A 22,768-nucleotide genomic window follows, 5' to 3' on the forward strand; every position below is an offset into this window, starting at 1 on the left:
GATGTTCTTCATGCCTCTCAATAATTCTGCAAAACAACAAAAACTAGGGACCCTTCCGAGGGTCTCGCTCCGATGTCTAAGTTAGCTTCTGTGAGAAAATAATGCTCTATGCATAAAATTCTGAGACTTAGTTTATACCTGGGGTATGAGCCTATTTATAGGCAAAGTGGTAGAGTCAAACCTGGATTAAAACTCCTGCTCCTTGTTGATCTAGAACTGCTGTCAAAGTTCTAATTGGACTTTAATCATTTATTAAACTTCTAATTGGATATCTTCTTAGACTTCTGATCTGATAATTCTTCTTATTTGATTGGACCATAAGTCTTATCTCAATTCTCTGATTTATCTGAAGTAGTTGTTAAATGTCTATCTCCTCCTTGGATCGGGTTGAGTGGAATTTATCCCCAACAGGTTTGGCTGTGGGTAACCTTGTGACCCAGCCGGTACCCATACCAATTTTTTTTTTCTAAAAAAAAATAAAAATAAAAATAAAAAAATTCTTGAGAATATTTTTGTCATTTTCCAGAGTGGCATTAGGATTTAACGCCAAATACTAACGAAGGGAGGACATTGCATCAAATTAGAAGTTCGAGTGGTAAAATTAAGAATTTTTAAATTTTATGAGGGTCATTTCAAAACGATGGAAAGTTCAAGGGTTTTAAGAAGTTTCCCCTTAATAATATAAACAAATAACAATAATTTGAAGAAGAAAAAAAAAATACTACACACACTCTCACTTTCATACTTTCAAGTACATACTTCCTAACGTGGCAGTCAAAATTATTATTGGATCCAAAATTCAACAGTGATCTATTTAAAATCTAATGATAATTTGTCATACCACATCAAGAGTGCGCACTTGAAAGTGTAGAAGTGGAAGTACCTATAGCATTTCTGGTTAAAAAATAATAATAATCATAAAATAAAATAATAATAATAAAATAAAATTACAGCAATCAAAGCATAATTTTCTAAAGTTTATACAGCATTCGCCACAAATAATTGCAGTATGATTTTGACGTAATTAGCAGTCGCAGGAGTGACATAATCAATGCCTGTAGATCATCCATTCCCTTCTGGGGCAAAGGTGTGCTATAAATTTTGTTCGCCTCAAAGGAATCTTACTCATGGAGGAAACACCAATTAGGAACACTAGAACACTAGTAAAAAGAGAGAAACATGATCTTGAAGGTTTAGAACTGTCCGCGTTCCTTTAGAGAATTGAGATTTTTATGGAACTCAATAGTTCTTGTAGTCTCCCACCAAACCTTCGAAAACTAGCAGTACACAGTTGGATATTTCAGATTGGCTTCCAATGTTACAAATCATATGTATGAGGCTGCTTTGACAGTAGTTGACTAATTAAACTCTGTCCCTCGTGTTCTTGGGACGTTATCTTGTCTGACTGTTTCCCGAATTCCTCTGTCTATATTGTTAGTATTGTAAGTCATTAAACGCTTAAGCTTTTCCTTAGGAGAACTTCTACAAGTTTCCATCATAATGCAGAATATGGAAACAGAGGGGGTGCGGATATCTTATCCAGGTGATCAATATCATCATCACTCAGATTCAGAGATCACTGAGAGTGAAAGCAATGTTTACAGTGGTCCACTGAGTGGACCTCTGAACAAAAGAGCAGGAATGAAAAGCAACTCCAGTGCTTCTTGCAATATTTGTGACGATTCTGTTGCTGCTCAAAGTGTTAAGACGTCTGCTGTTGCCTCTGATCTTGAAAAAGATCCCCAGTTGACTTCACCTGCCAGAGGCCTCGAGAAGAGAACCTCGTTTGGTTCCTCAGTCGTAAGAAGCGCTTCTGCACGCATCACGCAGGTCTCTCAGGAACTGAAGCGTCTCACCTCTTTCTTGAAACGGGCCCCTCCAGCTCGCTTTGATCGGACTAAGTCCGCAGCAACTCAGGCTTTGAAGGGCCTCAAGTTTATCAGCAAGACAGATGACGACGCTGGGTGGCCTGCTGTTGAGAAGCAATTCAACAAGCTCACAGCTTCCACCAATGGCTCTCTCCCTCGTTCGCTCTTTGGCAAATGCATAGGTGTGGCACAGCCTCACGTCTCTCTCTCTCTCTCTCTCTCTTTTTTTTTTTCTTTTTCTTTTTTCGTGTGTATCAGTTAATAAAAGAAAGTAGCTCTACCTCTCTTTTTCTACAATCAGTTTCAGCTCCTCACGCTGTACCTCAATAATCATTTGCCCTTGGAGCTTATATTTTCATTAATTCTTCAAAGATCTCTGATATGTAATGGCAGGAATGAATGAAGAATCGACGGATTTTGCGGGCAACCTTTTTGATGCACTGGCTCGGGAGCGGGGTATGAAGGGTGACTCCATCAACAAGGCCCAGCTGAAAGAGTTCTGGGACCAGATTTCTGAACAGAGCTTCGACTCCAGGCTTCGAACCTTCTTCGACATGTTGTTCTTTTTCTTTTCTTTTCTTTGTTTCTTCTTTTTCTTTTCTTCAATAAAAGCTTGCTTGAATGTCTCCGAAGAATTATTCCTTTATTTTTCATCTACTGCCTACTAATAATCAATGAGCTTACAATTAAATGCAGGGTCGATAAAGATGCTGATGGTAGAATCACTGAAGTGGAAATCAGAGAGGTATGGCATATTGGATGCAGGACTAGATAAATCCAAAGTGGATATCCCGAACGTTAATTAACTCCATGCCTTATTTTACAACTCCAGCAATAATAGTTAAAGTAACTATTAAAAAAATATAACTCTCTATTTTTGCTACTACTTTTTCTATATCTATTCTACTCTCTATTTGCATTTAAATATTATTTTGTGTGAGAAAAAATGTAAAAGAAATAAGAAAAGAGAGAAAGAGAAAAAAGGAAAGGGAGAGAGAAAATAATAAAAAATTCTTTGTAGTATGAATAGTGAATAAGCAAAAAAAGCCTATTTACTATTTACACTAGAAAAAAATATATATATATTTTACCTATTTTGCTGGAAACAAAAAATGGCTCATAATAGTCAAATTTAAGTATTATGAACCATTTACCTATTTTATTGGAGATACTCTTATATTTTGGCAATTAATCAAATTCATTATTTATATTGAAAAGAAATGTACTTCAGCAAGAAAACCAACTCCAGAATGTGCTTCCTCAGGATAAGATTGTTCTAAACCAAAGTGATAAATTACATTTACAGATTATCTGCCTAAGTGCTTCTGCCAACAAACTCTTAAATATCCAGAAACAAGCGCAGGAATATGCAGCCCTGATCATGGAAGAGTTCGATCCAGATCATCTTGGATACATCATGGTAAACAACCTGAAAAATGATCTTAAGATTAAATTAGGAGACAATTCATTCTTTTGGTTAATTATAGAATTCCCATTATAGAGAAATATTTTATGGTCATCTGACTTCACAGTTACTGGAACTGACAGATAGACGACCTGGAAATGCTTCTGCTGCCAACACCAAACCAGTCTTTAAGAGGTGGAGATAGCCAGAACTTGAGCAAAAAGTTGAGCAAGAAGCTCAAGTATACGAAGGAGAAGAACCGATTAAGGAGATGGAGTCAAAGCACAAAGTATTTCTTACAGGACAACTGGCAGAGAGTTTGCATAATCGCACTGTGGATTGGGGTTATGTGTGGCCTCTTTGCATACAAGTTTGTGCAGTATCGAAACAAAGCTGCATACGAGGTAATGGACCATTGTGTATGCATGGCCAAAGGTGCAGCCGAGACACTAAAGTTGAACATGGCCCTTATTTTACTTCCAGTTTGCAGAAACACCATCACCTATCTCAGGAATAAGACAACACTAGGTGTTGTCATCCCTTTTGATGACAACCTCAATTTCCACCAGGTAATTTTTCAAATTTTCTCATTTTTATGCGAGATGAGCGTGAAAGATCTCTGACTAGGCAGTAGGCACCAAAAGCTAAAGCCAAAACTGACACTGACAGCATCTTTCTCAGATGATAGCAGGGGGAATCGCAATTGGAACTGGAATACATGCAATTTATCATTTAGCTTGTGATTTCCCTCGCCTTATTTATGCAAGGAGTGACAAGTACAAGTTGATGGAACCTTTCTTTGGGGATCAACCATCAAGCTACTGGCGTTTTGTAAAGTCAACAGAAGGAGTGACTGGGATCGTAATGGTAGTGTTGATGGCAATAGCCTTCACGCTAGCTTCCCCTTGGTTCAGGAGAAGTGAGCTCAAACGTCTACCCAAACCCCTCAAGAGTCTCACTGGCTTCAATGCTTTTTGGTATTCCCACCACCTCTTCATCATTGTCTACATTTTGCTGATTCTACATGGTATTTACCTCTACCTGATTAAGGAATGGTACAAGAAAACGGTTAGCACATCTCACCTCACATTACAACTCTTTTTGCACGTTCTTTTGATTGTTTGATTATTACGAATCTGTGCGTATATTACACTTGGCAGACCTGGATGTATTTGGCTGTTCCACTAGCCCTTTATGTCTGTGAAAGATTGATTAGGGCACTCAGATCCAGCATCGAGCCTGTTACAATACTAAAGGTAATCATTATTTTTTTGTCACATATGCATATATGTATACATTTGGTTTATATCGCTAATATAGAAGAGCATCTCATTCTTTCTTACACTGAAGGTCGCTGTTTATCGTGAAAATGTCTTGTCACTTCACATGTCCAAGCCCGAGGGCTTCAGTTACAAAAGCGGGCAATACATGTTTGTCAATTGTGCTGCTCTGTCGCCATTCGAATGGTATACATCTCTAAAACGTTGTTACTAAATATGCTATACAGTGTTATTAAGACACACAAAATTTAACTTGCATGTCTGTATGATATCTGTTTCCTGTATGTAGACCTCACCTCTTTATTACCATATCCAGAATTAGAAATAAGGTTGCACTCATCACCACTTTATCTTGGTGTTTCTTTCCCCCATGTCAACAGGCACCCATTTTCCCTCACCTCTGCCCCTGGGGAAGACTACCTAAGTGTTCATATTCGAAGTCGTGGTGATTGGACGCAACAACTCATCACAAGGTTCTCAAAGGTGCGTTATCCTTTTGAGGAATCGGTGCCTCTTTTGCAGATAATTGAATCTGCATCAGCTACTCCATTTTTTAGGAAAAATTACCATCTTTATTTCTTGAATTTCCTTAATGCCTCTACACACCATTCAATAACAATATTGGTAAAAATTGCTGGTCATGTGGCGGTAGTATACTCTTTTCATTACTAAACTTTCTCTATTGCTTGCTTGTTTGTCTAATATTGCACGTTCCTTTCGGCACGATGGTAACAAGAAAGATGGTCTATAAATAGGAATACATGCATGTTGAGCGATGTGGCAAGGGATATTTAGAGTAGTATACAGATGAAATTGCATACTACAGATTAGGGAAGAGAGCCATCTTCCTGTAGCTAACGTCCCTTGAAATTGGTTGTTCTAGGTGTGCAAGCCACCTCCTAGTGGGGAAAGTGGACTCCTCAGAGCTGACTTCTTGCAAGGTGATAGCAATTCAAAGTAAGTAAATTTAGTTCTATCAAAAAATCCAATGAAAACAGATGTTTTTTGGGTAAAAGGCAAAAATCTATGTATCACTCGCTGTATAATATAACCAGAGCCTCCGAGAAAAGGTCATGATGAAACATCATATTTGCCAAAGACAGTTCCATAAGTAACAATAAATTTTATTGAGGGGATCAATAGGCTTATTGTACACGAGAGGCTTTAGGTCTATCTCAGGCTAAAGTGGGTGTTAGATGTTTGGTAGTTGGTACCACTCTTTCACGTTGTTGCTTTACACAAGTGAACCAAATTATTTCATCACTTTCTAACTCACCTTTGGAGGCCTCATTACCTGCTTTCACCCCGCTTTTATGTGGTCTATTCAGACTTCAGCGATGAACGCATTAATAATGTTCGAGTCACATATGTAGCCCTGCAGGCATAGAAAGGCGGGATCAGATAAGGCTGAACTTCATTAATCTTGCCCGTTAACTCAATGGCATGTGATGTGAGAAACCAGATGGGTTCATCCTTGAATCAGAAGGACAAGGATCTTCTCTATTTTTTCGTTTGAAATAAAAAGTATCTATTTATAGATAAAATTTAGCTAGTGTATCTAATGGTGTATTTAAATTTTTTAAAAGACGTATTAACATTAACTTTATATGCACTTTAGATATACCAACTTTAATTTTAAACTATGAAATAGATACTTTCTATTTCAAATAGATTAATAGAAGATCATATTCCTTGAATCAGGGTCTACCCATGAAAAAGTAGATGCTTTAATACGGCAGACCACTTTGAGCGAGTTTTCTTATCTCTAACCTGATTAATTTGGATAAGGGATTGAGAAAAGCTGTCAATTGCGGAGTCCACTTGGTCACTAATAACAACTTCCTTTTTGGCCTTATTTATTGTCAAGAGTATTATAATAGGTTACCAGATTATCAGCATTGTACGATTTACATAGACCATCTCCTAACCTATAAACAATAGGTTTACAGTCTAGGAAATATAAAGTGTGATTTTAATCTAATTACTGGGGCGGCATCCATGTCGGCTTTGGCAAAAGGTGTGCGACTTACAAATTCCCAGCTGCATCTTGAAAATTGTTATTAGGTTTATAGTCAAGACACAAAACTTCCAACAGATTGGTACACTAGATAGTCCATAGGTATATCGAAAAAATGCTTTGGTAGGGATCTTTTTTGGCAATCTTTCCGCAGCATAGATTGGAACATACAGCGTCAAACAAACGTGTGCATATATTATTGTCCTTGACGGGGTGTGGAAGGGCCAAAACTAAGATATACAAATTGTCATTTTCTTCTTAAGTTGCAGACTCCATGGCATTAGCCATTAGCTTTCCTTTTACTCGCTTGAGAGAAAAAAGAGTTGTCTTTATTTTAATAATAATGTAATAATTTGAATGACGATAAGGGTGATGGGTGATGAACAGTTTTCCAAAAGTTCTGATCGATGGTCCATATGGAGCACCAGCACAAGAATACAAAAACTATGAGGTGGTGTTATTAGTCGGGCTGGGAATTGGGGCAACCCCAATGATCAGTATTATGAAGGACATAGTAAACAACATCAAGGCCGTAAAGGAGGAGGAGGAGGATGCTTTAGAGAATGGAATGAATGGGAGAAGCGGTCAGACATTAAAAGCAACAACAGCAGAAGCAGTACCAAAAAGAAAAGCAGCAGGGTCAACGATCAACAACTTCCAGACAAGGAAGACATACTTTTACTGGGTGACACGGGAGCAGGGGTCCTTCGACTGGTTTAGAGGGGAGATGAATGAGGTCGCTGAACTGGACAGCAGGGGAGTGATTGATCTCAATACTTACTGCACCAGCGTCTACGAAGAGGGTGATGCCCGTTCTGCTCTCATTGCCATGCTTCAGTCCCTCAATCATGCGAAGAATGGCATTGACATCGTCTCCGGTACACGTGTCAAGTCTCACTTTGCCAAACCCAACTGGCACTGTGTCTACGAGCGCATTGCCTCTAATCACACCCATGCCCGAGTAGGTCAGTCCCCGGCCCCGCTTCACTGAATTTGATAGTTTTCTGCGTTGCTTTATGCTGTAACATCTATATTCCACTTCTTTTTGTGAACCAACTTTTTATCTTCACACCGACAGCGCTTTCAGCTTTCCTTTCCCTACAAAAAGGTGAATGATGGGTAAGTATGATTATTATACATGGCTCTAATGTTTCACGTCTAGAGTGCTTTCTGCCGTTTCCACAGGAAAAGATGAAAGATACGTAGATATTTTAGTCTATTAGAGCGCTTCCGTTTTGCTTTTGCTGATGATGATAATTGCCATGTTTCATAATTCATCACTTGTAAATGATATTTTAGTAAATAGAAATTGACGCGTGTGTGGGTGTATGCACGAACTCATGCAGGGGTCTTTTACTGTGGATCAGCAGCGCTTGCGAAAGAGTTACGCCAGCTCGGAAAGGACTTCTCTCACAAGACTTCCACCAAATTTGATTTCCATAAAGAAAATTTCTGACCACAATGGAAGGATTTGGCTTAGGGCTTAGGCCGCGCGTGCTGTAATTTAATTTTTTTTTTTAAAAAAAAAAAAAAAGAAAAAAGAAACCTACCGCACATAAGCCAAATCTACTACAGAAATGGATAAGAGAAGCACTAGATGACGACGAAGCCCTCTCGAGCCCCACCACGATCGTTCCACTTGTATCTTTTCTTTCTTTCTTTCTTTTTGGGTCATTCTCTGTCTGATAACCTATATATATATATATATATATATATATATATATATATATATATATATATATATATATATATATATATATGTGTGTGTGTGTGTGTGTGTGTGTTTGCTATGTATGCTTTATATATTCCGCTTTATACTAAACCAATAGATCAGCTGCATCAGCACATACTTGGGGCTGAAAAGCAGATGGTTCTTTCTTTCTTTCTTTTCTTTTTGGGTCACTCTGTCTGATATACCGAGTTAATTTCTTGTCGCTTTTGTTAATTTTTTTTCCCTTTCTTTTCCCACCCATGTTTGCTATGTATGCTTTATATATTCCGCTTTATACTAAACCAATAGATCAGCACATACTTGGGAATGAAAAGTAGATGCAGACATGCAGGCAAAGATACTGGGTTGGCCACCCACCACTAAACTTGGGGTTGGATAGTTGCGGCGTGAGCGAGATTCTCGTGCTTGTGCAAAGCGGTATGGGTGATTCAAACAGTTTTAATAGCAGAAAGTTGGAATGAAAATGATAACGTGAAATGCCAGCCATCCACCAACCAAATTGTTCACGCTTTCCATTTTAGGTTGATTGATTAAGATTATGTCTAAAATATTAGAATTTTGTATGCAAGCCTTTTCCTAAAGTATTCATGTTTAAATTTGTCTTACAATTCATATTTTTCTTTTCATCATTTTAACATTTAACATGACTTATCATCCAATTCAAAGAACTTGATCAGACTAGTCGTGATATATTTATCCTATATGTGTACTCCAAAACTGGTCAACATCAATGATATGGGAAAACAATAATCATATATCCAAGTTGATGCCATAGCTGGTTCCTATTGACATTACCAATCGTTTAAATGCTTTTGGGATGAAATTTTGTTGAAATATCACCTGTTCCTATCACAGATATGGGGCCTTCTGAATTCATTGCAGGCAAGCCGTTGAAATGCTCTGGGAAGAGAGAGATGCAAATATGAAAAGAATTCCTGTAGAAAGATCAGGCCATAATTACTCAAAACTCTTAGAAGCAGACAAAAGATTCAATTGCCATTGATTTATATTACTAAGTTCAAGGAAATGCTTTGAAGGTGGACAATTTATTAATTTAAATAAGCTATATTTGTATGTCAAGGTTGGTTGAGATAAATAATGCTGTGTTCTGTTGTATACTCTTTATACAAAACACATACATATGCATGCACGTGGACAGACGCACACATATGTATGCATATACAAACATGTATGAACCTCAAACCAATGTTGCTTTAATATATCAGCCTCCATGAAAATATTATGAGTACTTCCTCTCAGCACAGTTTGTGCATTCAGCGTGCTTCAGCACAAGAATGTTGGAAAAAAGGAAGAACAAAGCAAATAGGAAAGAAAGAAACAAGCAAACCTCATTGACCTTTTTCGCAAAGATACTCCATGCTCAACACTAGCAGCAGCCTTCTTTTCATTTATGTTTCCTTTTTAGTCTATGGAAATTTGGTTTCATTAGCTGGCTTGCAGTAGCATCAACGGACTGCAGTGGGGTAAGAGGCTTCTTCCTTGGAACGCAAGTATCCATCATCCCACTGTTTGTGGTAACAGGAGAAAATACTCTCTTTTTTAACTGTCTCGGGACCTCCAGTCTCTCTAAAATCCTTGAAGTTTTTACATCCAGCTGCCTATTACTATTTGCAGGCGATAGAACTGATTGATCCAACTTGGGTTTGGAAAGACAAGCTGGAGAATATATTTTTGGGACTTCATTAACAACCAGCTGCTCCCATTCTTCTGTAATATGGGCGCTGGTTTTGTCTTCTCCCATGGGCAGATCAAACTGCAGGGATTCCTCTTCCACAAGTACAACATCTAATCCAGAATTTGATTGTACGATCTCATGTAAAGAGTCAGGTTGAGTTATCTTCGGTTCAGAGGCCACCTCTTTAAATTTAGGATGTACTGACCTGCAAAATTCAAGTGTGCAAGGCAGATGACAGAGGAACCTTCACCATTTAGTTCAAATATTCATTCCGCTAAGCATGATTAATAATGATGATCCCAGCAAGCTCAGTCTTCAGACTTTTGTAAGCCGTAGAGTAATTGGCTAATTTTACTGTATTGCGAAGTTGAAATCATGTAATCAATTTCTATAAATAACTTTTAAAGAGCAAGAAAGTGTCAATTATAACAAACACAAACTAATTTATTCTGTGAAATTTTCGGTAGCATCTGAGCAACAATGCCACCCCAAATGGAGTCACTGCAGAATGCCATACTAACAAATGGCCAGAATACCATCCAAACTTTGTAATCTAGGGGTAGCTCTCAGCGGAAGACTGTAAGACTCATAAAAGTCATAATCTGGAATTTACAAAATCATTTCTTTTTCTAGCTTTGTCTAACAACTTGGACTGCAAATTCTGAAAGGCCATTGATGAGCGAGTGCAATGTGTAATTCTTTCAATATGATATGAAGGCTCAAGGTTGATGAAGATAATAATTACCCAAATAGTAAACTTTCTTTGACAAGCAAGTTTAGTTTTTGATGGAAGCCTCTCTCATGCACCACCGGATCATAGTCTTTTAGTTCAATCTGCAGGGAATTCAAAGGATGTAAGGGGGAAAAAAAATTGTAAAAGAGGGTAGAATGATATGACCCCATCATCCAGGCGTTTGATTGGGGGGGAGGGGGGTGATGCTAATCAGTAGCTAATTAGTTTACTGCAAAAAAACTTAATTTCAGTACGTGTTCAAGAGAACTCTTGCATAAATCTGACATAACTAAATGATCTCTACAATCACTGATGCATACCAAACAGCCGCCAAATTATTGAATAAAATTGGGCAGGAGGTTCTTGTTCGACCAAGAGGCAAGTCTCGATCGACGAGAATGCAGAGTGACTTCCAGTAGTAATTCCCGAGAGCCTCAGTCGATCTCTCGGCCTTAACTCGATCAACCGAGAATGTTGTATCAAGTCCCAAACAAAAACTTGAGGCACTAGGTCGATGGTTTGATCAACCGAGTGTGGTTCATTAGGATTTTTTAGGGTTTTTCATATTAAAATTAAGGTTTTTGTCGTATTGGCCCACAGCTCGATCGACCAAGCAAGTAGCTCAATCAACCGAGTTGTGGTAGGATAGTTTAGTCTTCTATTTTTGCATGGCTATGACCCTCTTTTCTATTTAAGCCTAATAAGGACGGTTTAGCCAACATGTTATGTTGTTTATTCTCAGTTTTCAATAAGAAACTCACCAAGGATGAATTTTCTTCTATTTTCCCTCAAAACCATGAATTTTTTTGGTCTTGTGGAAGAGTTGTGATTTGTGTGATTATTAATTTTGAGGAACTACTACGGCCAACTGCATCAGTTGGTATCAAAGACTAGGTTTTCTTTCCTACATCGCGCGTAGTGGACCACATGGAGGAAGAAACAGACATGCAGGCATTGGTGATGTGTATGAACATGAAGAGACAGTACGTAATGAACAACCGACGGCACATTGTAAGGAGGAGCAGTTTGACTGGCTTGGAGATCATTTTGAGGCAATTGGTGCACAAATTGGAGCATTAACCGAGCAATTTGCCGTCATGGATGGTGCAAATGGGCATCGTCGTCAACCAAATCCGCGATTTGCGAAGGAGGAAGACTAGTATAGTGTTGATAATGAGTCTATCAATCCTTATGCGGGGCGTAGAGCAGGAAGGGAGCGTCCCTTGGAGCAAAGCAGCGCTAGCATCTGGGAGTCAAAGTTCAAACTTGGCATCTTGAAATTCCAAGGTTGCTTGCAACCAAGAGTTCCTTCATTGGGTAGCTGCTGTGAAGGAAGTCTTGGATTTCAATGAGGTGCCTGATGATCAAAGAATTCCTTTGATGGCAACCAAGTTTCGGGGAAGAGCCGCTGCGTGGTGGCAGCAACTAAAGTAAAGCAGGGTGCGGCAAGGGAAGACAAAGATCAATTGTTGGGAGAAACTATTGAAGCATATGAGGGCCGCATCCTTGCCCCAAATTTGATTCAAACTAATTCACAAAGTTCCAAAATAAGAATGCAACCATAGAAAAATGCTTTAGACAAAATCTGACCAGTGACAAAGAAGATTGAATGGAGTTCTGAATTTCCTCGGTCACCGAAGAATGAATACATTGATTGAGGTCAGGAACACAAGAGACTTCCTCTGATCCCGCAAGACGCTGCAAATCTTATAGTAATTAGTGAAAATAGATACAACAGAGACAAAGATATGCATTAATAGATAAGATAAATTTGAACATGCCACGCATGTTAAGGCACAAGCACAGAGAATTGAAATTAGAACAAAATTTCAGGCAGTAACTACTGTCATCCAACAGAAAAGAATAATATTTTAACCAGTAAGAGAGTCACCCTGAGAAGCATTGGGCCATTGTCTGAAGGTTGAAGAATATAATAGCAGTGGAAAGCAGCCTCTTTCATGGTTTCCATATTACAACGGGAGGAGCATACCAAACCCTGGTCTAGCGAATATAAAGCGCTGCAAAGCCCTTGAAAAACTGCTAAATTATAGCATAACTCAAAAAATGGAAGAAACATGGAGGTCATAAAGAATTATTGACATATATATCCATGCTAAATCAAAATTCAGATATCCCATATAGTCTCTGATTAAACATTCAAAGGGAAGCCTTCCACATACGTTGAGCATTCAACTCTAACTGTTCTATGTCATCTGAAGCAGCTTCTATTTCATGACAAGCTGATGGAATTACGACATAGGAATCCCCCATTATACTACCTGGGTCAAAGAGAAAGAGATCATTAGAGTAAAAGCATGAAGAAGCCATCTCAGTGGAGATGTCAAAATAAGATACTATCTGTGATGAATCTGTAGCTCAATTTGTAAATGCACTGCACCATAAGAACGATCTTGAATATTTGCCATCATATATTATAGCCTCACCTATTGAGGACTCTTCAACAAAGGCAATTCAACTCAAACTCTCAACAGCAAAGCTAAAAGTTGAGGACTTTAAACTGATGCTGTAAATTGTCAAACAGACTTAACTCATCCTTATCAAATGAGATAAGCTAGAATAGAATTCAAATGTATAGATAAACTCTGTTAGAATGATAAGCTGGAGAATGCTAATCAATGTATACTTCTCTTAGGTTACAACTCTTGATAGAGTGTTTACAAGAGTTGTAACCTAAGAGAAGTATACATTGATTAGCATTCTCCAGCTTATCATTCTAACAGAGTTTATCTATACATTTGAATTCTATTCTAGCTTATATCATTTGATAAGGATGAGTTAAGTCTGTTTGACAGCATCAGTTTAAGAGTCCTCAACGATTAGCTTTGCTGTTCAGAGTTTGAGTTGAATTGCCTTCGTTGAAGAGTCCTCAATAGGTGAGGTTCTAATATCATATACCCAGAATAGGTAGGAAAGGAAAGAACCAGGAGGTCGGTCAATTAGGTTGGCATTTCTCCCAAGTCCTCAACCTTTGCAAAAGAAAATATGTAGACACCGCTAAAGTTTTTTATCCTCTAAATGTCTCGATATAAAATGAAGGAAATATTTGAAACATTGACATATAAAATGCAGCGGTTGAAAATTGATATTTCACTTCAGTTCTGACGTCTTACTCAATTGTTGCAGTATGAAGCACAGACCTAAAACATGAGGCATTCATCAATATGTTAGTGTGCAGCTTATGTGTAAATCAGACTTCTAGGTACGACCCGTATAAGTGATCCTCTTATATTTGAAACCAAGGAATAATGATAAAAAAAAAAACCACTTAAAAACTTGTTTTACATGCTGAAGCACGATTCCCTCACATCCCATGAAGAAACCTCAATAGCTGATAATTCAATTTAGTTAAGAAGGATGGGCACCTATAGAAATATGCAGTGAGCTGAAGACATTGATGGTGCTGTCAAAAATTGAATCTCAAGCTTAAGATCTACCTTCACTTAGAGACCCCAAGTTAATCCGCTCAACAACATTGAAGTCAATTGGTGAAGAAATTTTTTGAAATTTCATAGAGCTCTGGAATGACGGCAGAAAGAGCATTATATTTTCTCCAACCTTCACCGAATTTTCTATCACAGCATCTTTTCCAAGATCATGGCCAGTGGCTGGACAAGATGGTCCCTCTGTCCTGTTTCTTATGGCATCTTCTAACGGAATTCCATGACAACTGCATGTCTGTAGGAGGTACCGCCAATCAAAAAAGTGCTACTTTTGCCTTGATGTGTGAAAGTGGTAAAACAGATAAAGGGAGAATTATTGCACAACAATTAAAACATATAGATTCACGTCTTCCATTTTCCTTTCATGCATGGATAATGTAAAAGCAAGCATCAGAGCAGTGGCAGATATTATCAATTTAGCAATAGAACAGAGGACAATAAACCTTCCTCAAGTAATCCTCTACCAAAAGAAGAAACTCAATATATCCAGATATGCATTAAGCCATCTTTGGTCACTTGTGCTATTTAAAAGGTCTAGAACTACTTATCTGTTAACAAATTAGAGCTCCCTATCCTTCAATCTCACTAATTTGTTAGACTTTTTAGATCTTCGTAATTTCAGAGCTTAGTTTTTCTTTTTTCCTGCATTTCTTCTGCATATTTTCCATATACTATAGTTGCACCTTTATGTGCTTTTTAAACCAACTGTTACTTCACAGAGAAAAGGTCTCTGGAAGATAATATCCAATTATCCTTGCCCCATATTACTATAAGCATATAGGTTGGCCTTTTGAAGCATTTGGACTGCCCATCACAACACCTAACTCATTATACTGAGCTACAAGATAATCAACCTGTCTATAAACCAGAATTACATGCCTTTGAGCAGCTCATGACTACTTTCCCTGTTTGCTTTTGGATTTAAAGACTGGTAAACCCAGAGTGAAGTAGCAGCTACACTGACTGAAAACATCCAAGTCTTCTAAGAGCTTCAGACCCAATGCTGGGACTGCTACTGTTTAAAGTCCACATTTCGAACATTAAAGGTCCAAATAAATGTAAAAATCCATGTGCTCCCATGGTAAAATATCACTAATTACCCATGAGAAACTATGGCTTAAAAGGGGTATGCCAATCATCTGATGAAAAATCGAGGTTATGAACCACCAGAATCAATTGCTTAGTTTCTATTTTTTTCAATGCATGTATATGATCTAAAAAAAAAAAAAATTCCTTCAGCAGTTTTCATTCGGTGTCTTGAGATATATATGATGCTTAGCTGAAATTATCTACGTAAATATGGTTTCTTTCATATTAAGAGTTTCATCTTGCTGGCTAAATTGCAATGAAGTGGTTCTTCAATATGAATGGTGAACGAATGGATATTTTTAATGTAGACAAAGTAGTAGTCATATATAATACCTGGCAGGGACTGAATCCATCAATTATTTTATTGATAGATATGTACAAGTTGCAGGAGATCTGATTCACTGAGCCTACAAGATTGTTCTTAAAGAGAAAACGAGCTTGCAATGGTTCTTCCGCATCGTCCTCTAGATCCGCTTTCCATCGTTTAACCAGGCCATGCAACACTCTGACATCTGCAAGTTTGTCAAATATTTGAGGTATATCATATATCGTGTTCCACTTTAAGCAACCTTTCTTTACCTAGGGTATATGTTGACAACTATCCACACACGTAAAACCAAGTTAGTTGCAACAAGCATATATCACTAAGAAGGTTCTCCTTCTCTCCCGACCGTGTTTTCACCATCTAAAACCTGTACTATAGAAAATCTTGTCATTGTGAAATATTGGAATGAAAGATTGAACGTATAGGAATTGAGGGAAATAATTCTGAATGTCATTTCAACGAGCAGGTTACAGGCATATATAGGAAAGAATGCTATACAAGGGAAAGAAAAATAGTACAGCCGCAGAAGATCAAAATACCAAAATAACAGAAAGAATCTATACAACAGACTAAATAAGCTTCTACAATCTTCTATCAAGAGCATCTTTTATGGACACAGGAGTTGCCATGTAAGCAATCAAGGAGAGTGACATCTGTACAAAATAATCCAGTTGTCCAGCTGAGGTGTTTGAAGGCATATTCGTAATACTCCCCCTCAAGATGAATATATGTTAACTAGATTCATCTTGGAAAGCAAGTATTCAAAAGGAACTCGGCCAAGAGCTTTAGTAAAAATATCAGCAATTTGATGCTGAGTATTAATGTGCATGGTTTGAAGGAAGCCTCGTTGGATTTTATCACGAACGAGGTGACAATCGATATCAATGTGCTTAGTCCTCTCGTGAAAAACAGGGTTAGCTACTATGTGGAGAGCAGCCTTGCTGTCACAAAATAAAAGAGCTGGGTGAGAGTGATCAATATGAAAATCACAAAGAAGAGAGAATAACCAAGTGAGTTCACAAGTACAAGCCGCCATGGACCAATATTCTACTTTGGCCGAAGAACGAAAAACAGTGTGTTGTTTCTTGGATTTCCAGGAAACAAGAGCGTCTTCAATAAAGACACAGAAGCCAGTAATAGATCGTTTAGAATCAAAACAAGTAGCCCAATCATTGTCACAGAAGGCTTCAACTTTAAAGTCTGAAGAAGCAGGGTAAAAAAGACCTTGTCCTGGAGAACCCTTAAGATATCGTAGAAGGCTCTCGTAGCAGCCATGTGTGATTGCCGAGGACTGTGCATGAACTGACTAAGAACATCATCTCGAGAGAGTTTGAGATTGGATTCCATAGGAAAAGAAGCGGGCTTAGCAGCAAGAAGACCACTGTCCTGAATAATGTCAAGGCAATATTTGCGTTGGCTAACAGAGATGCCTTTAGCAGTATGGGCAAGCTCCAAACCAAGAAAATATTTTACTATCCCTAAATCTTTGAGCCGAAACTGAGAATTGAGAAATGCAGTGAGAGAAGAGATAGCATCCAAGTCGTTGCTGGCGATGACAATATCATCAACGTAGACAAGAAGAGCAACAAATGAAGTGCCCTGAAGTCTTGCGAAGAGGGAGTAATCAGATTTTGATTGAGTGAAGCCATGAGTGATCAAGGTAGAAGAAAACTGAGAAAACCATTGACAAGAGGCCTGTTTTAATCCGTACAAGGATTTGTTAAGTTTACAGACTTTGGACTCCCCCTGAGAAGAAAAACCAGGTGGTAACTTCATGTAAACCTCCTCATCCAAAGTACCATGGAGGAAGGCATTGTTGACATCTAGTTGATGAAGATGCCAACCTTTTGCAGTAACAAGAGCTAGAAACAATTTGACAGTGGTAAGCTTGGCCACGAGAGAAAAAGTTTCAAGATAGTCAATACCTTCACTTTGAGTGTATCCCTTAGCCACGAAACAAGCCTTATACCTTTCGATTTGACCATCGGATTTGAACTTGACCTTGTAAACCCATTTGCAACCGATGGGGGTCCTATGAGAAGGAAGATCAACCAAGGTCCAAGTGTGGTTTTCCTCTAGAGCAGTGATTTCAGCCTGCATAGCCTCTCTCCAATGTGGATATTTGATGGCTTGATGAAAGAATTGAGGCTCAAAAACAGACGAAATTGACAAGCTAAAACGACTGTGAGCATGAGAAAGCTTTTTATAAGAGAGATACGAAGAGAAAGGGTATGGTATACCTGAGGAGGGCGCAGAATCTCCAGCTGAAGGAAGAGGAGAGTGGGGAGAAGAACTAGCCTGCTGACAATGAAAATCCTACAAGTAAGAAGGGGGGTTTCAAAGTCTAGAAGATTTTCGAATAGAAGGGGAAGATTGTGAGGTTGAAACAGGAGCAGGAACAATATTAGGAAAAGAAAAATCAGGAATAGAATTAGGCAGAACAAAACAACCATCAGCCGTGGGATTCAACAGTTTAGAAAAATAAGGAAAAACAGTCTCATGAAAGATAACATTGCGGGAAATAAAGACAATATTAGTGTGAAGGTTAAAAAGTGTATAACCTTTAACATTAGAAGGATAACTAAGCATGATGCAAGGAGTGGCTCTAGAATCGAATTTGGTTCGAGTTTGAAGAAGGGTGGAAGCTTAACATAAGCAGCCAAAAACACGTAAATGAGTATAAACAGGGAGTTTATTAAACAAAATTTCATAGGGAGATTTGTTAGAGAGAATGGGGTAGGGATGCGGTTAATGAGATGAGTGGCAGTGAGCACACATTCACCCCAAAAAAAATAAAGGAAGGTTGGCTTGAAAACGAAGGGACCAAGCAACATTAAGTAAGTGTTGGTGTTTACGTTCGACAACAGCATTTTGTTGAGGGGTTTCTACACAACTATGTTCGTGGATAACCCCTTTAAAGGCATAAAAATCATGCATGAGGAATTCTTTACCATTGTCAGTACGTAAACATTTAATGTGAGTATGAAATTGTGTTTCAACGAAAGTAAAAAAGGATTAAAGAATAAACTGAGTTTGGGATTTATGTTGCATTAAGAAAACCCAAGTATATCAACTATGGTCATCAACAATTGTTAGAAAGTACTGAGAATTATTTGTGGATTTAACCGAGAAGGGACCTCATATATCACAGTCGATTAGATCAAAGACAAAGTTGCTAACAGAATTACTATCAACAAAGGGAAGCCGTTTCTGTTTAGCAAGAGGACAAACAGTACATATATGGTTCGGATTAACTGAAATAACAGGAACAGATTTATGTAAAATGGCAAGTCTAGATGATGATAAGTGGCCTAGGCGATAATGCCAAAGATCATCAGATACATTGTTAATGGAAAGTGCGGAAAAAACAGAGGAAACAGGTACTGGAGGATCATTGTGCAGCAAGTAAAAAAAGCCATCACGTTCTTCACCCACTCCAATCGTCCCCCAGCTGATTAGATTCTGTATAAAACAATGTTTATGAAGAAAGATAAGGCAACAAGATAGATTAGCAATTAATTTACTGACAGAAAGAAGGTTGAAAGAAAAAGAAGGTACACAGCACATTAGTTAAGACCAAAGTGGAAGAAAGGCAGACAGTGCCAATGTGTGTGACTAAGGCTTTTTGACCATTTGGTAAATTGACATGAGAAGAGACAACGGCAGTAATTGTAGTCAAAAAATGAATGGAACCCACCATATGATCGGTGGCACCCGTGTCAATGATCCAAGAATGTTTAGGAGTGTTTGTGGATGCAATGTGAAATGTTTGAGAAGAATAAAAAACAGAGTGTTTATTATTCAAACAGTGACGAAGAGCAGGAATGAGGTTACCTTTCATCTTAGAGAAAAGATGATCCTGGTGGAGGGAAGTACCTACTTGGTGAACAGAGGATTCGGAGGAAACCGGCTTGATCAAGGCCGGGAGCTGTTGACACTGTTTTGGTGTGATGTTCAGATGAGAAAGAGGAGTCTCGGAATCTTGAACATTATTGGCTGAATGGAAGCTGCCACCTCCTTTGATTTTGGTGAATTTAAAACCAGGAGGGAACCCATGGAGGCAGTAGCATTTTTCAACAGTATGGCCATGAAGTCCACAATGACTGCAGAGAGGCTTCTCCTTACACAAATTCTGAGGTTTTGCAAGGCGAGCTGGTGAGGAAGGGGCAGCCACCGGAACCTTACTCAACAAAGCTGCAAAGGTGTGATTAAAGTAACCAACGGAAGCAGATGCTTCACGTTGGCGTTCCTCTTGAAGAACAAGGGAGAACGCCTTGTTAATGGGAGGAAGAGGATCAAGAAGTAAAATCTGGCCCCGAATGTGAGAAAAACTGTCATTTAATCCCATGAGAAACTGAAAAACGTATTCATGATGAAAATAATCATGAATAGTTTTCATTGATCCACATGAACAAAAAGGGATTAGGCAATAATTACTGAGCTCGTCCCAAAAAGATTTGATGCAGGTGAAGTAAGCTCCCACAGAGAGATCCTCTTGAGAAAGAGAAGAAAGAGATTTCTGAAGCTGATAGGTGCGTGGGCCATTTTTCTGGGAAAACCTTTCTTTTAAATCAATCCAAACATCAGCAGCATTTTCAATATAGATGACACTGGAGGCTATTTCTTTGGAGACAGAATTTAAGATCCATGAAAGGACCATGGTATTGCAGCGAACCCAAGCACGGGACTCAGAACTAGAATCATCCAAAGGTTTGGTAAGTGAGCCATCCAGAAAACCAAGTTTATTTTTAACCGTAATGGCCATGACCATAAACCTACTCCATGTTTGATAATTTTCACCATCTCAAGGGAGAGAGACCAGGATAGACCCTGGACTATCCCCATTATGGAGATGATAAGGACTTGAAGGATCTTCATTGAAAGAAGAAGAAGAAGAAGAAGAAGGAACGACGGAAGCCATTAGAGAAAAAAAATCAGAGGTGCTCTGATACCATGTGAAATATTGGAATGAAAGATTGAACGTATAGGAATTGAGAGAAATAATTCTGAATGTCATTTCATCGAGCAGGTTATAGGCATATATAGGAAAGAATGCTATACAAGGTAAAGAAAAATAGTTCAGCCGCAGAAGATCAAAATACCAAAATAACAGAAAGAATCTATACAATAGACTAAATAAGCTTCTACAATCTTCTATCAAGAGCATCTTTTATGGACGCAGGAGTTGCCATGTAAGCAATCAAGGAGAGTGCCATCTGTAAAAAATAATCCAGCTGTCCAGCTGAGGTGTTTGAAGGCATATTCGTAATAGTCATGTTTCACAGCCATGTCAAAGCTATCAGCTTATTAAATAAAATTATTAAATTCATTCTTTGCTATCAGCTTAAAGTTTATGAGATGTGTGATAATTTAACTTGATATCAGAGCAGTTAAATTTGAATCCTAATTCCGTAGTTATCTGCTTAAACTTTTGGAATGAGTAGTTGTTTAACAGATTTCAAGCGTCTATATGCCTATGTGACTCAATTTTTGCATTTTTGGGGAGTAAACCACCCCCTCCCCCTTCATGAAGCGGGATAACTATGTACTTAAAAGGCACTTATATGTACTCAAAAGAGTTTACATGTGGGAGTTTGATCATTCATAATCATGAAGCGGCCCCAACTACTGCGAAGATGAACACAACAAACAAAGGAAAGGCTAAGAGAATCATCCTTGCTTATCAAAGTGATGTGTCCTTAAGAGTGAGAGATGACTTAACCTGGGAGATAGGTTTGAAACGAGCAATTATCTAGATCAGAGATATATCTGAAGAAATTGTTGATATTTTGCTGTGTATCAATGAGATGACCTGATTTTTGCTCAAATAACAGAAACTCGACTGAAACACACTTGTCTGCTGCATCCTGGAAGGAAAAGCCATACGAGTTCAAAGGTTAAGAGTTTCCCATTGACGAGAGTCGAGTAGATGCAAATAAATCGAAATGTTCAAATATTTGGCTGACCGCGAGAGATTTTCTCATGATAGAGTCTACATCTTCTGGAAAGCATGAGCTCAGAACTATCACTTTCCTCACGATATCCTTACCAGTTCCCCAGGAATATAAAAATTGATCACTCAACATAGTTGAAAGTTTTAGATCTGCGAGGTATGATTAAACGAAGCAGTTAATACAATAACATGTCAGATTATAGTTGGGAGAGAGAGAGAGAGAGAGAGAGAGAGAGAGAGAGAGAGCTACCCCCCGGATGACAGAGAGAGTCCGAATCATTGATTTGAGGAAGAAAAGCATCGGAGGGCAAGTGGTTAACAGCATGGTGGAAATCGCGTAGATTGAAGCTTTCTCTGGGACGGTAAGCGATTTTCAGCTGTTTTCAAATTGTGATATTTAATACAATATATACAGCCACACACAACCATGGCATTATGACAAATAATAAATCAGGGAACATCAAAAGAGATTATTACCTCATCAGAAGAAGAAAATCGGTTTTTAAAGACGTAGCACAAGCCAATCCTATCTCTGAGAGAGTTCGATTTACGCAAAAAAGAGGACGATGATGAAATGGCGTAGAAATTAGCTACCTGTAGTAAGGACTGACAATTTTCGACGAACGAAATTCGAGATCCATTAATAATTAAATTATTTAAAGCATCTGTAATAGGAAAATAATCTGATCCGACCCCTCACACAGCAATCAGAAAGGAAAATTTGCAGTTGAAAAGAGAGAGGACATCTAGATTGGGTTTTACCTGCTTTACGTCTCTAAGAAACGGAGGAGACAAGCTCCGCAGATCCAGCACGAAACACACCTGGACCATGTCCTTCGTCGTCGTCGTCTTCTTCTTCTTCTTCTTCTTCTTCTTCTTCAATTGCGCTCTCTCTCCCACACTAGTTTGGCGCGAAACGGCAAACAAACGTGTCGCCTATTGGGGAAATGAAATGAAATGGAATATTGGTAGAACTGTTTTATATTTACCCCGTCACCCCATACCTAGTGTTTTTAATATGAGAAATGTGCCCCTCAACTTTGTTGAATATAACAATGTTCCCGTTCCTTTTTTGCACTTTTCTTCTTATTTTTTCTTTTTATAATTTATACCAAATATCAAAATCTCATCTTGTGCCAGTGCTTGTAGAAAACCACTTTTGTGAGTAACGTATTTTTGAGCTCTCTTGAATTTCTTTAGTAGTATTGT

The 22,768-nt window shown here is 38.3% G+C and overlaps 2 protein-coding genes across 7 annotated transcripts; one reads left to right on the forward strand and one right to left on the reverse strand.

The window, feature by feature from the left end:
• Positions 1-1,112: 1,112 nt before the first annotated feature.
• LOC133875743 (respiratory burst oxidase homolog protein C-like) lies at positions 1,113-8,302 on the forward strand. 2 transcript variants are annotated; one of them, XM_062313963.1, is made up of 12 exons: positions 1,113-2,050; positions 2,262-2,424; positions 2,565-2,613; positions 3,175-3,288; positions 3,417-3,842; positions 3,955-4,341; positions 4,434-4,529; positions 4,624-4,739; positions 4,934-5,036; positions 5,437-5,510; positions 6,958-7,535; positions 7,917-8,302. In XM_062313963.1, the coding sequence occupies exons 1-12, from the start codon at positions 1,501-1,503 to the stop codon at positions 8,024-8,026; spliced, it is 2,766 nt and encodes a 921-aa protein (XP_062169947.1). In that variant the 5' UTR covers positions 1,113-1,500; the 3' UTR covers positions 8,027-8,302. The 2 variants fall into 2 exon arrangements, with proteins under 2 accessions (XP_062169947.1, XP_062169948.1); XM_062313964.1 differs by having other exon boundaries at positions 3,232-3,288.
• On the reverse strand, positions 7,003-22,497 carry LOC133875744 (uncharacterized). Of its 5 annotated transcripts, none has more exons than XM_062313968.1 (14): positions 22,322-22,497; positions 22,037-22,165; positions 21,810-21,936; positions 21,573-21,709; positions 21,419-21,473; positions 15,615-15,793; positions 14,187-14,427; positions 12,912-13,010; positions 12,623-12,768; positions 12,322-12,429; positions 10,744-10,832; positions 9,651-10,203; positions 9,143-9,237; positions 7,003-7,668 (listed from the first exon to the last, which is right to left on the reverse strand). In XM_062313968.1, the coding sequence occupies exons 1-12, from the start codon at positions 22,388-22,390 to the stop codon at positions 9,708-9,710; spliced, it is 1,875 nt and encodes a 624-aa protein (XP_062169952.1). In that variant the 5' UTR covers positions 22,391-22,497; the 3' UTR covers positions 7,003-7,668; positions 9,143-9,237; positions 9,651-9,707. The 5 variants fall into 5 exon arrangements, with proteins under 5 accessions (XP_062169952.1, XP_062169951.1, XP_062169950.1 ...); XM_062313967.1 differs by having other exon boundaries at positions 9,660-10,203; positions 21,329-21,473; XM_062313966.1 differs by having other exon boundaries at positions 21,329-21,473.
• Between the last annotated feature and the right edge of the window lie 271 nt (positions 22,498-22,768).

Source organism: Alnus glutinosa, chromosome 8 (assembly GCF_958979055.1).
Source record: "Alnus glutinosa chromosome 8, dhAlnGlut1.1, whole genome shotgun sequence".
Taxonomy (NCBI): Eukaryota; Viridiplantae; Streptophyta; class Magnoliopsida; order Fagales; family Betulaceae; genus Alnus; species Alnus glutinosa.